At 43.0% G+C, this 16,513-nt stretch overlaps 1 protein-coding gene across 1 annotated transcript; it reads left to right on the forward strand.

Annotated features, from left to right (window-relative positions):
• The first annotated feature begins 959 nt into the window (after positions 1-959).
• Positions 960-14,744, forward strand: LOC121168136 (ribose-5-phosphate isomerase-like). Its single transcript, XM_040997938.1, is given in 5 exon segments — positions 960-1,556; positions 1,789-1,912; positions 13,874-14,223; positions 14,225-14,269; positions 14,271-14,744. Coding segments are annotated over 5 exon segments (1,590 nt in total).
• The last annotated feature ends 1,769 nt before the right edge of the window (positions 14,745-16,513 follow it).

The following is a 16,513-nucleotide window of genomic DNA, read 5'->3' on the forward strand; positions in this document are numbered from 1 at the left end:
TAACGAAGTAAGAAGAAAAAGCAAAGTTCAAGAAATTAAGATGGGGAAATTGCTTAATTTTACCATGGAAGACTACATTAGTTCATGAGTTCTAGGGTAGTAACTATCGAATAGCAGACAATTTCTAAATGCAAGAAAAGATATTTTTTTAAAAAAAAGATGGCTTTGTAGTTGGGGGAAAAAAAATCAGAGACAAACATAGTACACAATGTGCTATTCCTCGCTGATTTCAAAAATGGATATTCATACGAAGCAGAAAGGTTTATAGGGCTTTGTGTCCAGAGAGGGAAATAATCCGGCAATCCAGTGGGGTCACTTAGTTTCGTGTCATTTGCTTCACGTCCATTATGTAATGTTTCCCCTAGCTTTATAGAGCTAGTTTAAGCAACCATTTCGGTATATCACAGAATTGCCACATAATCAGTATCTGGTCATAACTTTCAAGCCCGGCTTAAAAACGTGTCCTGCAGGCGTGTCTACATACTGTACAGGCTTTAAAAAAAAAATCTGCTGGTGTCATTAGTTCTCCCTGGCTTCCTCCCCAGGTTTCTCATCCCTCTTTCCCCAGCATCCCCGGCGAGCTTGGGCTCAATGCAGGGAAAACACGTCTCGACCGCATTGCCAAACCCTGATCCGACCTGCACCGCGGAAGGCGGACTCTCCGCCCGGCCGGGCGTGGACAGAGACTGCGGGGAGCGTTGCAGGGGTGTCCGCCAGGGCAGTCCGCAGTGCACGCGCACAATACACCCCAATGCACAACTTCCCCGGCCGCTCCTCCAGGCTGCCCGGATTCCCTGAGAGGTGCGGCGTAGGCGTTAGCGCGCGCGGGCGCGCACCCACCGCGCCGGATCAGCTCTCCGCTGACAATTACATCAGTCCATGTCGCTGCCCCCAAGCTTCACTCCCCTCAAGCAAGTCTGAGGGTGCTGGGGGTGCCAAGTGCTGGGGCAGCGCGGTGGATGCGGGCGCCCGGACCAGGTGGCCGGAATCTTCCGGCAGCGAGCCTCGGAAGGAGGGCGGGCGATCAGTGGAGACCTGGACGCAAGCGCCCCTTCCCACCCCGGCGGCGGGAACCGGCTGACACCGCCGGGCCGCCTTGCTTACCGCCGAGTGAGCCTCCCAGGGCTGTGATTCCTCGGGGGCGGAGGCCGCGGCTGTCTCGCCTCACGTCCCTGGGGTCCTCCGGCCCGCCGGACGCGCACAATACCCGGGCCGCGGTGCGGGCACGGCGGTGTCCACCCACCCCCCAGGCAGCTTGTCTCTGCTGCTGGGACACCTACCCGGAGGGCGAGCAGCGGCGCCGCGGCTCCTGCGGCGGGCGGCGGGAGATGGCGCGGGCCGGCTGCCGGGCACGCGGGCTGGCCGCCGAGCGGTGGCACGGGCTCCGCTGCTCCGAGCCGCGGTCTCCGGCACCCACAGCGGCGGCGGCTCTGCGCCTCCAGTGGTCCGCGCGCCGCAGCCCCTCCTCTCCCACGGGCGGGGCGCGCCGGCGGGGCGGTGCTCCGGGCTCCCCGCCCCCGGCTCCTGCTCGCCGGCCTGGCGGGAGGGAGCAGCGGGTCCTCCTGGGGACGCCGACCCGCCGGGACCTTTACCTCAGATCGAGCGGCGAGAGGGGACTCTAGGCGCACCGCGCCCCCCAACCGCTCAGGGTCCCGATACCCTGGATGGTCGGTGGCCTCGCCTCCTTGGGTACCCCTCGCATCCCGAGATCACCCGGCCTGGGGACCCTTCCCTGGCAGCAGCGGGCCTAAGCCGTAGTGGCACCCCCACCTGCCCTCTCTGGTGTAGGCGGGCTCCGGAGGAGGAGTCACCCCGTGTGACTCCGGCGGCGCTCGGGTCCGAGGGAAAGTGGATTCTGAAGGCCTGCCCGGGGCGCTGGCGAGCCCTTGTCCCCGGGCGCCCTTCCGAGGCCGTGATTCACTCTGCACACGCGGCTTGCTTGTGCCTGCTCCTGGCGAGAACTTCCCGGGATCCGAGACAAGCTTAGCTTCTGGGAAAGGGCCGCCTGCTTCAAGCCTTGGGGCAAGCAGAGCAACACCAGCCCTAGTGCGGGATGACCCGACGACCTCTTAAATTCTCGAACATTAAACCTGGCCGTGGCCTGTATGTACTGTAACACCAAGAGACATTGGCTGGAAGGAACAGAGGCAATTGAAATATTGCACGCATGTTTCTTCTACAAAGCAGGTGACTGGGGGCATGTCAATATTTCCAGACATTGCTGTCATCACCCTCTGGGAGGAGGAGGGAAGGGAAAAAAACAATTAGGCTTGTTAGGAACTGCAGCAAAAAGATGCAGGGGCGTGGTGGAGTCCTGAGGGCATATGAATGGGAAAGTGCTTTCATAAAGAGAAAAGTGTTCGTATCCTCCAAGGTGGCCGAGAAGGCAGTTCCCTGTTCTTTGTGCTGACAGAATCCTAATCTGTGAAATAGGGCCAACCACAGGCACTGTTTTACATATGTAGTTGCCTTCTGTCATACTACCCTGGGACAAAAATAACACAAATTGCACGCTGTGCCACACTGCGATCCCTAATTCCTTCCCTAAGCCGTTAACCTATGGGAATGAGGGCGGGAAGGGAGGGGAACTAGCACTGTCTACTTCTTAACTTTATATGAAGGATATTTCGCTCTAGTCTACAGTTTTGTTCTTTTTAAAAGCAGGTTTTACAATACACTCCCAATTCCTTGTGATACACAATAACTGGGTGGGAGCACAGAGAAATCTCTCATCTCCTTTGAAAAAGTTAGGAAGCCGTGTAGTGTAACCTACAGGAACTGGACAGGTATCTTATAGCCGATAGATTCAGAACAGCATTAGACAATAGTAAAAACTACAAAGACATACAGGGGGAATCAGGAGCGACCCTAATAATCTATTATCAGGGGGTCATATGCACAGAATAGGGGAGAACCCCAGAGCGGAGCAGCAGGACAGGAGGAGGCTTGTATCCCAATCATAAGGACTCCCGGACTCCCACCAAGGTCTATCAGAACGGGCACCAAGGACGTCATCACAACTGCCAAAGAGAACACGGGGAACTGGAATGCCTTCGGAGGCCGAGAACCCAGAGGACAGACATCCCCCCTCTTTGGACAAACTACACGAGATGAAAGAAGCCCGAGTCCTTCCACATAGGAACCAACGTCATCAGAACAACAGCCAGGAACCACGATCAGTCATCAGAATCAGAAGAACAATAAACTTCCTTCGGGACATGGGAGAGGAGCCTTCTCCAGTCCTTACCTAGTTCCAGCTCTGGGCCTCCACCCTCTATAATGACCAACAAGGTTGCTCCAGAACCCCCTACCCCCCAACACACACACACACACACACACACACACACACACACACACACACACACACACTCACTCACATACACACACAAATAGGAATAGATAAGCAGAGAACAATAAAGAAAGATAGGTCATCAAGGACTCACACATACCCTGCTAGATAGAACACAAAGAACAAGTACTCATCACCAAGGTATGAGAGATTTCTCTGCAACTCCCCCCAAACCTGTTATGCACCTCAATTGTTAAAATGTCATTGAAATAGTCGCAGGAGGTTGTTAAGAACTTACATGTAATTTTAACATATTGTTTACTCAATACTATGTCAATTAATTCCATAACGATATATATTGTTGCTGCTGGGGCTTTTAATTGATCGGGATCTTGCTCTCTTGGCCCTACCTTCAGACCAGGGAAGGTCTCCCCAAGAAGCGGATGAACTTATCTGGATAATAAGATGCTGGACTCTATGCTTGGTATATGCTTGCGGTGAAGGTGTCTCAACTGATCTTGAACTGAGGTCTCACAACAGGGTGGAGGAGTCCACCATGGGGGGAGGGGTGGGGAGAATCCCAGTACCTATGGAACTGTATCTCATAATACAATGTAACCAATAAAAATAAAATAAAATAAAATAAAATAAAATAAAATAAAAGCAGGTTTTAAACGTTGTGTATGAGGAGGACTGCAACTGTCCCATTGATGGATCGGTAGGATTTGTAATGACACTACACCCAAGCCTCTGAGGAAATGAACGGGTTAGCAACAGCAGGACCGATCAAGGCTCTGTGTGCTACAATGTTTTGAAAGTTGTGCCTCAGGTAGACACCTAAGGATGAATAACCAGCTTTGCAACACGATACTGAGCTACGGCAGGGTTATTGCGCAGCAAAGTGCCAGAGAGTAATGTATTGATGAAGTGTATATTCCTGCTGAGGCCTTTCGTTCTGAAGTCATGTCTTGGCCAGAAGAGTCTCTACTCCCCTGATCTACCTTTTTTATTTGTCTCCGAGGGAAATAATTGCTTGTGGACTTTTCCAGTGAAGAGAGAATATGATGTCCTCAAAACATGAGGTAATGTTCATGTTAGAATTCCATGCAAATGACCCGAGCCTCATGTGCAGTCACAGTCCCCATCGGTAATCACACAATTCACACCTCATTTTCATTGTAATTTTAAATGTGTATTATCTTAGGTGATATTTCTTAGAAGTTACTCTTGCATTGCAAGATGCAAGGGGAAAAAGTGGGAAAAAAGGGGAGGGATGAAGGCAAGCAGCAAATACACAGGGATTTTTCACCAACCTAGCATATGCTTCATCAATGTGAGACACTACCTGTCAAGTAGCCAAGTAAAGTACCTGTGAACAGGTTTTACAGACAATTAAATTCAGAAATAGCTTATCAAAAGTAGGATCATATAGAATATCTGCCTGCAAGCTGTTGCCTGCTGTTTCAAATTTACCTCAGTGGTAGTTCTCCCAGCTTCCAGGTTGGGTCACCTGACGCCTTGGACTGATACTAGAGAAATAAGTTCCATGCTCTGCAGCCCAACCAACTTGATTATGCTTCACACTATATCCCCCCACCCATTTTCCTGGGGGCTTATAGGTCTGTATTTGTCCAGATGAACAAAACTGAAGTTGCTGGAGATTTGGGAGGCAAAAGCAAAACAGCACTCATTGCATTCTGAGAGTTCCACTGGTTAGAAGTGGCAAATGACAAACGCCATTTCTACCCAGTAAGAGGAGTTGCAAGGGGTTTCTTCAGTTCAAACTCTTCCTTGCTCAGTGTTGCTCTCTGTTGAAGAACTGTGATTGCAGGCCAGCTGAGCTTCCGCAGCTTCTTACCGAAGTGATGCTCATGAAGGGCCACAACAATGCGCCCGTTTCCACCCTCCCTCTCCCTGCTCCCACTACAATCACTGACTATGCTTTGCTTTGATTTCCCGGACAGTGTGGCCTGCTTTGCCTGATCAGGGCTGGTCTCTGATGCTTCAACTTGGTTTTTGGATGCTTCCTACTCCAGGTTGACCTCCCTCCTCCCCATAAAAAAAGTGAAGACCCATTCTTATAATAAATTTCTTATTTAACATATTCATGGCAGTTTGGCTTCCCTGGTAGGACCTGATCTCTTCTAGGAGGCTTGCATGGGCTAGCTCACTTGAGAGCAGTTGAGGCAGGAGTAGAAGCTCAGAGACCCAGAGAAACGAGAGCGTACGGACCTCAGAGACAGTACTCCGGCTGCACCTTCCTCAAGCAGCAGAATCCTCACAGTTTTGCTTTGCATGTATTCATTGAGTAGGTTCAGCTTCGTTGGCCTTTGTTGAGACATCATTTTGTTCTTCAAATGGAAAACAATAAACAGATCAAACTTTAGTTGAAAAACTCTGACCAATATCTTTCCTCAACTATGAGAACATTCAAGATGAGTAATTCCCATTAAAATCTGTTCTTTATAATAAAGAACACTTACCTGCAGTTTACTTGTCAGGTGTGACTTTTGAAAATATGCACATATTTCTTTCCTGGATGATATACTGCTCTTTGAGAAACCACAAGAATGAGTACTGCCGACACTTTTTAATCTGAATATGGCCAATAAGGACTGGATCAGCATGAGCAAGCTCAGAGGTGTAACCTCCATTAAAACTCTTTATGCTTCAACCCACAGGCTCATGACTTGTCCAGATGACTTGCTGATCCAGTCCAGATACTATTTTTGTATCCATTTTAGAGTGAACCTCTCATCCAGAGTGTTTATTGGAGAATAAAGAAGAATGAAGTATTGGGGGAAGTCAGGTGCTGGTTTCCTTCATTTAATTCAATAAATTCTTCCTGAATACTTATTAGGTATTGTGGGTTTTCTGGACGTTATCAATAAATATAACTGACACCTCACCCTCATGGAACTTATATTCTGGTGAAGGGGAGAGATAATAAGCAACAGACCTAACAGATAGGTAAATTACACAATCTATTTAGGAACTCACAGATAATCTACACCAGTCAAACTTTTCCTCAAAATCAGTTTCATCTCTTATCTTGATAACTGTATCTGTGCAATGACCTGCACTGGAACTCAAATTTTTCAAATTCCTTATGCTCTGACCAGATGCCATTGCAGTTGAAGAGGATATGCTCATGGCTTCACGCTAGTCCTAATCTCCTTTCCCCACACCCGACTCTACCCCAGCCTGGGATTCATGCAGACACCTGGAGATAGTCCAGACACCATATCCATGCTTTGTCGTCAAACCTACCCTTTCATACCAAAGTGCCACACATACAGTGACCTACAGATTCAGTATAATCCCTGTCAATATCCTAGTGGTTTTCTTTATATTGATAGAAAAAGCAATCTTTACACTCAAATGGAAATACAAAACTTTAAATACCCAAAGGAATCTTGAGAAAAAAAATACCAAAGTACAATACTTCCTGATTTCAAAATACAATGCAAACTTATAATAATCAAGTTAGTAACTGCTGGCATAAAAACAGACAAGTCTACCAACAAAACAGAGAATCCAGAGGTAAAAAAAAAAAAAAAAGAAAAGAAAAGAAAGAAAGAAAAAAAAAACACATCTGTGGTTCAAGGAAATAAGAATGACAAATGACACAATGACAAAACCATACTCTCCTCAATAAATGGTGTTGAGGGAACTGGAAATATAAATGCATGAGAAATTGGGGGCCTAATCTCAGACTAGATGAAAAGTTCAAACAATAATGGATTAAAAATGTAAGGAAGTCTATCAGAAAAACTATCCGATTATTGGAAGAACACAGGGAAAATTTCTTGACATTAATCTGAATGATGATTTTCTTTGCTGTGATACCAAAAGACAATAAAAATTAAAATATGTAAGTGGAATTTCATTACAATACACCATAACTTCAGACTGACTAGAATGGATATTTTAAAAAGGTAAACAGAGGGCCCAGAGTGGCAGCCTAGCAGCTAAAGTCCTTGCCTTGCATGCACTGGGATCCCACATGCGTGCCAATTTGTGTCCCAGTGGTCCCACTTCCCATCCAGCTCCCTGCCTGCAGCCTGGAAAAGCAGTGGAGGACACCCCAAAGCCTTGGGACCCTGCACCCATATGGAGGAACTGGAGGAGGCTCCTGGCTCCTGGCTTTTGGCTTCGGATTGGCTCAATTGACTCAGCTCTGGTCATTGTGGTCACTTGGGGAGTGAATCATTGGACGGAAGATCTTCCTCTCTGTTTCTCCTCCTCTTTCTGTATGACTTTCCAATTAGAATAAATAAATAAAATCTTTTTAAAAACAGGTAAACAGAAAGATGACAGCTGTTAGAAAAAATGTGAAATAAAGAGAATTGTTACGCACTGTTGCAAGGAATGTCAATTGGTACAGTCATTGTGGAAAAAAGGATGGAGATTCTCTGAGAAAGTAAAATTAGAACTATTTTATGATCAGAAATATCACTTTTTAGTATGCATCCAAGGAAATTAAATCAAAATTATAAAGATACAACTACAGTTCTAAGTTCATTTCAGAATATGCACAAAAGTTAAGATATGGGGAAAAACTGAAAGTTTGTTGAATAAAGACCATGTGAGATGTATGTATACTGTACATGTAATTTATTGATATAAATGGACTAAAGTTGCCTATTAAAAGAGAAAAACATTTAGGCTGCCATACAAGGCAAAGAAAAATTCAGTGGTGATATCAAGAGGTATCCCTGAAAACGAACTTCTCTCAGGTTGAAATTACAAGGGTAGGCCCGAGTGAATTGGGCACATACAAGCACAAAGAAAGCAGTGATCATCATCTTACCACAGACCTGATTTGATTCAGACCAGGAACTGTTAAATGAAAACATAAGGGATGTTTATAATGTTCAAGGGTGCAATTCATGAGGAAAATATGAATAATTTATATCCATGTATCAAATTTAATGGCACTGCATTCATAAAACCATGAATAGCAGGTGATGTAATAACAAACAGAAATGCATTAGTGGTAGAAGGACTAATCACTTCAGTCAATAACAGATCAAGAAGACAAAAAAAAAAAGTAAAATTACAACATCTAAATAATGAATCAAATTATTAAAATCAAGAATGCAACTACTAGTGTTCACAGGACATTTGTAAACATTGACCATTATGAAGTGATAATGACAATAGCAATAAATTGCAGGAAGGAAATGGGCAGACAACTGTGGCCACAATGAGGTTAGATTAAGAAGCAAAATGAAAACAAATTACACAAGGCCTCCGCCACTATACCATTTGAAAAGTAGAAATTGTCTTCACTCTTGAGTGACAGATGAAATTCTAACTACAATTGTAGACCACAATCAGAAATAACAACAATGGAAAATTATATCAGAGCCAAAGAGAGATACCAAAAACCATCATTGAGAATAACATCATAGCATAAAATAGCTCTAATAAAAATAAAGGCTATAACTAGATGCATTAATAAACTAAAGAATAAACCAGAAGAGTTAATAGTGATAAATTAGAAATTAATAATTTATAAAATATAACATAAAACTAGGAGACATAAATACATGTAAACACAATCTTAAAAAAACACAATAATGACATAATATAAACTGTTAAGTGACTTTAATTATCCAAAAACAGAGAAAACACAAAGAATGAGAAATAAAAAGGGGGAAATTAGTTACTTATTAAGAAGCCAAAAAGAATCACAAGAAGCTTTGTTTCCCCCTCTGCTTGATCACCTTATTTATCTGTGAAAATGAATTTGAAAAAAAAGGTATGAATGGACCTTGGAGAGCAGTTACATTATCCGATTTCATAATAAAGGCTATATCCTAGTCATGATATTTGGCAATTATAATTTTCCAAAATGAACTGCAGGAAAGAGAAAATCCAAAAGGAGCAATTCCATAGAAGAAATAAAGTAGTGAGAACCAAATCCTTCTTTCCCTTCTCTTGGCCAAAATACATTAATCTCAAAAACTTCACAGTGACTTCATTGGGAAACAGACTATTTCAATGCTACTTAAAGTGCTTCAGGCTCCACAGAAAGAAAAAAAAAACTATCTAAATTATTTTAATGAAATCCAATAACTGTACTTTAAAGTTCACACAAAAGCAATCATTTTTATAATCATAGTTGGAAAATTCCTTAAAAATTTTGCCAGTAAAATTCATGATAAGATTTTAGTAGCAGGGCACTTCCACATGGAATTCTAAAATGTTTATTTAAGACATTTTTTTTAAAATCCACACATAGCTTTTTATAACATACATGTTCCGTGAACTTTTTGAAGATTCTCCTCACATGTACGGATCTCAAAAAATTTTGCAATCTATTTTTAGATCAATTTTTCATAAACTTTTCCAACTATGTTTGTATAACTGCTCTTAAACCAGAGGGCTAAAGAAATGAGCTTAACACTGGCAGGGGCCAGTTAGGCACCCACCAGTCTTTAGGAATGAGATAAATCTCATTGAAACAGGAAGGGGTGAATTCTCTCAAAGAAACGAATTGAAGAGCCATAGGAGGGGAAAGGAGAACTGGATGGAGAACAAATAAAGGTCCACTCAGCCAAAGATGGATTATATATTTTATAACTTAATATTCACAGCTTCTGCTGCTAATCTGTCACAAAATGTGACAGTAACAAATAGTATAACGGTTGCTATGTAACTCAAGTGATGCCAACAAGGACAGTAAAAAGATTGAGCTTTTTTCCCCACGATAATGCTTAAGATGAAGAAATGACTAACTCCAACTTACTGCCTTTCCTCTCCTATCATTTTCTCTTTTGACATGTGAAATTGTCCAGATAAGCATCCTAAAATGAGAATATTAATCCAACCAGGCATACGCATATAAAGGTTATGGATACACAGTCACATAAAGAATGCTGGATTCATTCTTTACATGTTGGGTTCTATGGACGAGGTCAGTAGCACTTGTATAGGTATACAACATTTGGTTTGTTGTGTATTACTAGATCCCAAAATGTTTTTTTCATTAGGAGTAGCCTATGTGTCAGTTACTCTCATTCCACTTGCATAGTTTTACAAATAACACTTATTGAGAGAAAAAGTTCAAACTTAACCAACCAATCTCCTTTATTCTTTCTTTTTTTATCCCAGATGACTTTCATAATAATACTACTTCTGTGGCATTGACTATGTTTTCACAGCTTTCAAATACGAAAATTTAAGGGGATGTTTAGTAGCTGTGTAATGGAGACTGTCATATCTAGTAACATGTTATTTAATGTCATGGCATTGTAAATTTCTATTTTTCTTTCTATTGTTGATTTTGTATTATGATTTTTCATTTGAGGGGAGGTACAAGTAGCTGTGAAATGCAGACTAATATATCCAGATGTGAGGATACAATGTAGTATGCATTTCTACTTCCAGACAAAGGACTTATAATGAAACTGTTTACTATATCTTGACAATAGGATGCTGGACTCTCTGCCATTGTCCATGCCCGCAATGATGGACATATGACTGTGTATGAAGAACTATACTTTAGTAATGATATAGAGGAACTAGGTAGGGATGGGGGGAATTGGGGCGGGGATAAGGGAAATACCAGGAGCCTATGGAACTGTATCATAAAATGATAATAATAATATATAAAATATAAAATGTAAAAAAGTATATTTACAGCAGCATTTCTTACAAGTTACTTTGCATGTCTGAGAGCTGACTGAGAATTTCTTCTTCAAATTCAATTGTTCTTCACTGGATTGAAGAATCTGCTTAAATTAGAAAATGGAACTTATGAACCCCAACCAGGTTGACTGACTTATAGTAAAACAGTAGTGAAGGGAGGATAGCTGTCGTGTGTGTGGGAAGAACATGCTAGCATATTTTGATTTTACTCGACACTAGTCTCCAGAAAGCATGAATGGATTTGGGATGTGAATTGGAAAAAAGTTTTAAGACAAAAGTGCTAAAAATAAGTACTGTATTTGTACTTAAAATTAAGAAAAACGCAATGCATCTATTGAGTTTGTGAACATACGAAATGCTATTTGTATTTTAATTAGTTAAACTTTAAATTATGAATATGTCAATTTATATAAACAAGCATTTGTACTATGCTCATATATTTACATTTTTGCTAATGCATATGCCAATTAGATAGATTAAGATGATCATAATAGTATTTCAAATTCTTAATCTAATTTTGCAAGCAGTAACAAATAATGTAATTCAGATTCAAACAAAAATTGATTTTTTTAAAAGATTTATTTTTATTTGAAAGGCAGAGTTACAGAGACAGGCACACACACACACACACACAGATCTTTAACCTTCTGGTTCACTTTTCAAATGGCAAACCATATTGCTAAACCAAGTCAAAGTCAGGAGCCAGGAGCTTCATCTGGGTCTCCATCTAGAGGCATGAACCCAAACATTTGGACCATCTTCTGCTGCTTTCCTAGAAACATTAGCTATAAATTAGATTGGAAGTAGAGCAGCCTGGACTTGAACCAATGCCCATATAGAATGCCAGCTTTCCAGCTAGTGATTTTTCCTGTTATGCTATAATGCTGTTCCTATTTCTAAAACAAGCTTAAGTACTATTTTGTCTCATTTATCTCTCTCAAGAGTTATAACCCAAATAATAGGCAAAACAAATGTATTTTTCTGAAACTGAAATAAGAATATCTTGAAATAACTATTCTTTGAATAAATGATGCAAACACTTTATAATATCCGAAAGTTAAACAATATAGGGTGAAAAATTCATCTCTTCTTGCCACTCTGTTCTCTGAATAAAAAATCTGTTACCTATGTCTTATATTTTCCAGAGATGTCCAATATTCAAAGAAGTTAACATCCAGGTAGACATTTATGAACAGTATCAGTGTACACATGTTTTATGCTGAGGTTTTTGGTTGAAGAACACCTCTGGGAGAGCATTGCCCAGTAATGTCTATTGAAAGGCTATATTTGAATCCCCAGCTGGGCCACTGTCCCTGCTGGTGACTTGAGAGCTGGGTCTGAGGGCAGACCAGGCCAGGCAGGCTACAACACCTATTGGCCTACATGTGAATTGGATTAAGGAAAGAGCCAGGATGGGCTAACTGATTGTATCCACTCGTGCAGGCATGAGCCAGCGTAAGGGCAGGTGGATTGGGCTTTGCCGCAGCATCAACTGGCAAGTGCTGGGACTGGGGGCAAGTCCTGTTGAGATAGACCATAGAGCAACCTGGAGAGGGTAAGATCCAAGAAAACAATGAGTTCAGAAGGGAAACTGTGGGCACCTCTGAGGGGCTGCAACTCCCACAGGTAAGCATGAGAACCAGGGCTGGGGGCAAGCTTAGCTAGACAGGCTGTGGCACCTGCTGGTATGAGGGTGGGTTGGAGGGTGAAGCTGGTTGGGTTGAGTTAGGCTTCAATACCCATTGATGTGCGACAGACTGGACGAGTTCACTGCACGTGCTGGCAGGAACAGGAACCAGGACTGAAGGCTGCTCCAGTGTAGGTTCCTAGGGGTTGCTTTGACTATGCTGCAGCTCCTTTTAGTGTATGTGAAGGCTGAGCACGTGATGGGCAGAACTAGGCTGGACATCAGCACCCATTGGCTTGCATAGAGGAAGCAGAGGAAGGAGGGCAGAACCAATTGATCGACTACCCAAGGGACAGCAAATTTCTGGGTGAATGGAGACTCTGAGATGGACTATGTCAGCCAATTGACCTTGGAAGGATTTCCTCATCCTTGGAGTAGTGATATCAACAGCATTTCAGAACTATGGAAACCACTTGAGCAGAACCCTCGGAACATGCTCCACATCAGGGACCCTGAGATGACATCAGGTGGCCATTCCCCAACCCTGGTTACTGAGGCGGTGGGGAGGCTGGGTGTGGTTTCTCCTGTTTTCTCCACCCTCACCCCGCCCCCCCGCCCCCAGCCCAGATACAGGAAGGAAAAAAAGAAAAGGTGTAAACAACGGTCTTGCTCACTTTCCCCTAATTGTTGGCCCCGCCCCCCACGAGTCAACTATGTGAACATCATGAACAATAATTTTTTTAAAGGTTATATTCATTTTTTAGTGTTTACATAGTATTTCATTGAATGGCTGTGCCATATATAACCAAGTCTTCCATCAGAGAAAGAACCAACAGGTTGTGGAAATGATTACAGAGTTTTGTTGAAAGAAATTGGTCATGTAATTGTGGCAGTTACCGAGTCCAAGAATTACAGGGGACACAGGCAGGCTGGTAAAGAGGGAAAGAGGCCACGCAGCAGTTCACAGTACAGAACTGAAGTCTATCAGCTGGCAGCATTCCTTCTTGCTTGGGAGACTTCAGTCTTCATTGTGTTCACATCTTCAACACTAGACAAAGCCCAAAATGGTGAATAGGACCATTTATGTTACTCAGAGTTCACTGACTTAAATGCTACACCTCATCCAGGAGCAGCCGCATAGAAATATGCGTAATAGTATGCAACCAATCGCCTGGGCACTTTGGCCAAACCAAGTTGACACACAAGACTGTCACAGTTCTCTGTCAATGGCCACTTGGTTTGTTTACAACTTTGGCTAATATATCATGAGTTTAAAATATTTTTCTCTGTTTAAAAAGTATTTATTGAGTCGGGGACCCGTGGCAGCACCTACAGCGCAAGTTCCAGCAGCCTGGACGCCCAGCACGTCTGCCCGGCCCTCTCCGGGATGTCCAAGGCCAAGGAGGCCAAGAAGCTGGTGGGTTGCACTGCGGTGGAGAACCACGTCAGGAATAACCAAGTGTTGGGAATTGGAAGTAGCTCGACAGTTGTGCACGCTGAACAGCGAATAGCTGAAAGAGTGAAACAGAATCTGAGCCTTGTCTATATTCCCACTTCCTTCCAGGCCCAGCAGCTCATCCTGCATTATGGCTTGACCCTCTGTGACCTGGAACGGCACCCAGAGATTAACCTCGCCATTGATGGTGCAGATGAAGGATGAAATGGATGCTGATCTCAACCTCATCAAGGCGGGGAGCTAGGGGGTGGTGTGGAGGCTTCCTGACCCAGGAGAAGATCGTGGCAGGCTATGCCAGTCACTTCATTGTGATTGCTGATTTCAGGAAAGATTCAAAGAATCATGGGGATCAGTGGCAAAAGGGAATCCCCATCAGAGTCCTCCCCATGGCCTACGTCCCAGTGAGCCGAGCAGTGACCCAGATTTTTGGGGGCGAGGTTCAACTTCAAATGGCCGTCCACAAGGCAGGTCCTGTGGTGACAGATAATGGGAATTTTATCCTGGACTGGAAGTTTGACTGCATCCATAAATGGAGTGAAGTGAACAAGGCTATCAAAATGATCCCAGGCATGGTGGACACGGGCCTGTTCATCGACATGGCCGAGCGAGTGTACTTCGGGATGCAGGACGTCTCTGTGAATGTGAGGGGGAAGCCTGCTGTTGATGTGCACCTTGATCTCCAGCCCACAGCCAGGGGGGACCAGGCTATCTAGGACCGTTTGTCTTAATGTGTCTGTGGGGGCCAGAGGGAGGGGAGCTCAATCCAGTCTTCTGCAGTATTGTTATTAATGTCTTTTTAAACAGAAATTTAAAGATTATATATATATTTTTACTATTAAAAATATTCAGGTTTTTTTGTTATAAAGTAGAACTTGATTTCAGGTTTTATATGAAACATTTACCAAAAAAAGAAAAAATAAAAAGGGCAAGATGAGGAGATGATCTTTAAAATCTTCGACTTGAACCTGCTGAGTCGGATTCTGAATATTGGGTTTGCTGAGAAAGGAAAATGAAAGCTTTCCTTGAAGCTGACAAGGGCCCAGCTGGCAGTGGCTCCCGATGCCTTACAGGAAACCCGTCTCCTTTCCTGCCACTCTCTGTGGTATTTTCAGTTTGTTCTCACTGGAATCACACACAATTCAGTTACCTCTGATCGAGTGTACAAAAGTCTGCTGAATGGGGTGGTGTAACATATAGCGACTTGGAATGTGCTCTGTCAGGGGGCAAATGTGGCACTTTTGCTAAGATCAGGGGTTTGTTCAGATCCTTGTTGTTGGAGGAGGCAGTCGGCCGGAAGTACTTGCCAACGCTGCCAGAACACTTCTGTGAAATGTGAAATAGCTGTTTGTGTAATCATTTTCTTTCTGTTGTCAATGATTTGTTCTGTTCCTTTATCATGTGCATGGTTTGGCATCAGAAGTCATCACTTCTCTATGTTGTTTGAAGGTTGGAATAAAGCATTGTGGTGCCATTTAAAAAGAAAAGTATTTATTAATCTATTTGGAGGCAGAGTTTACAGAAAGAGGGAGAAACAGAGAGACAGAGATATCTTCCATCCACTACTCCACTCCCCAAAGAGCCAAAGGCCAGGACTAGGCCAAATCAAGGCCATGGCACAGGAACCAGGAGCCTCCTTCAGAGCTGCCACATGGGTGGCAGGAACACAAGTTTCTGGACCATCCTCTGCTGCTTTCCACATGCTTTAGCAGACAGCCTGGTTGGAAGTGAAGCATCTGGGACAAGAACCAGTGCCATACAGGATGTTGACATCGGATGAGATGTCTTTAACCCAATATGCCACAATGTTGACTCCTATACCTAATTTCACAAGCGTAAAGTATATCAATAGAACAAATTCCCAGAAGTGAAACTCCTAAAAGTACATGAGAGTATATGGTTTTAATATGTTGGTATAATGCTAATCGTGTTCCAAAGTGCTATGCATTTATACTTACAAAGGATAGGATGTCTGTTAGGAAACTATTTTTAACTTTTCTATTTGTACAGTTCTCCTATGAATCAGGCAAGTAACTATAATGCATTGTATAGATCTTAGCAATGACAAAGGTTCCTTTTACATACATAGATTCAGGCACATAATTAGAATTTGCACAATACTGATGTAATAGATTATAGATTGCCATTTACTTTAGTACCATCACTAATGCTAAGAGGTTGTGAATGAACCTTAATAATTTATGTTTCATTAAGAGTCTTGCAGAGATATTTCAGTTCTATTTTTGGCTTTGCTTTTTGAAATTAAAAAAAAAAAAGTTTATTTTGGTAAATTTTTTTTTTTTTGAAATTCATGCATAGTTTCATTATTTACCTTTTCCATGAAGTTTTAAAAACTTTTTTATTTGAAAAGCAGAGAGAGAGAGAGAGAGAGAGCTCATCTATTAGTCTAAATAGCTGGGATTGGGCCACGCTGAAGCCAGGAGCCCGAGCTGGGAACTCACTCCAGGTCAGCCATGTTTGCGGC

Source organism: Ochotona curzoniae, unplaced genomic scaffold (assembly GCF_017591425.1).
Source record: "Ochotona curzoniae isolate NIBS_2020 unplaced genomic scaffold, NIBS_Ocur_1.0 patch60, whole genome shotgun sequence".
Taxonomy (NCBI): domain Eukaryota; kingdom Metazoa; phylum Chordata; class Mammalia; order Lagomorpha; family Ochotonidae; genus Ochotona; species Ochotona curzoniae.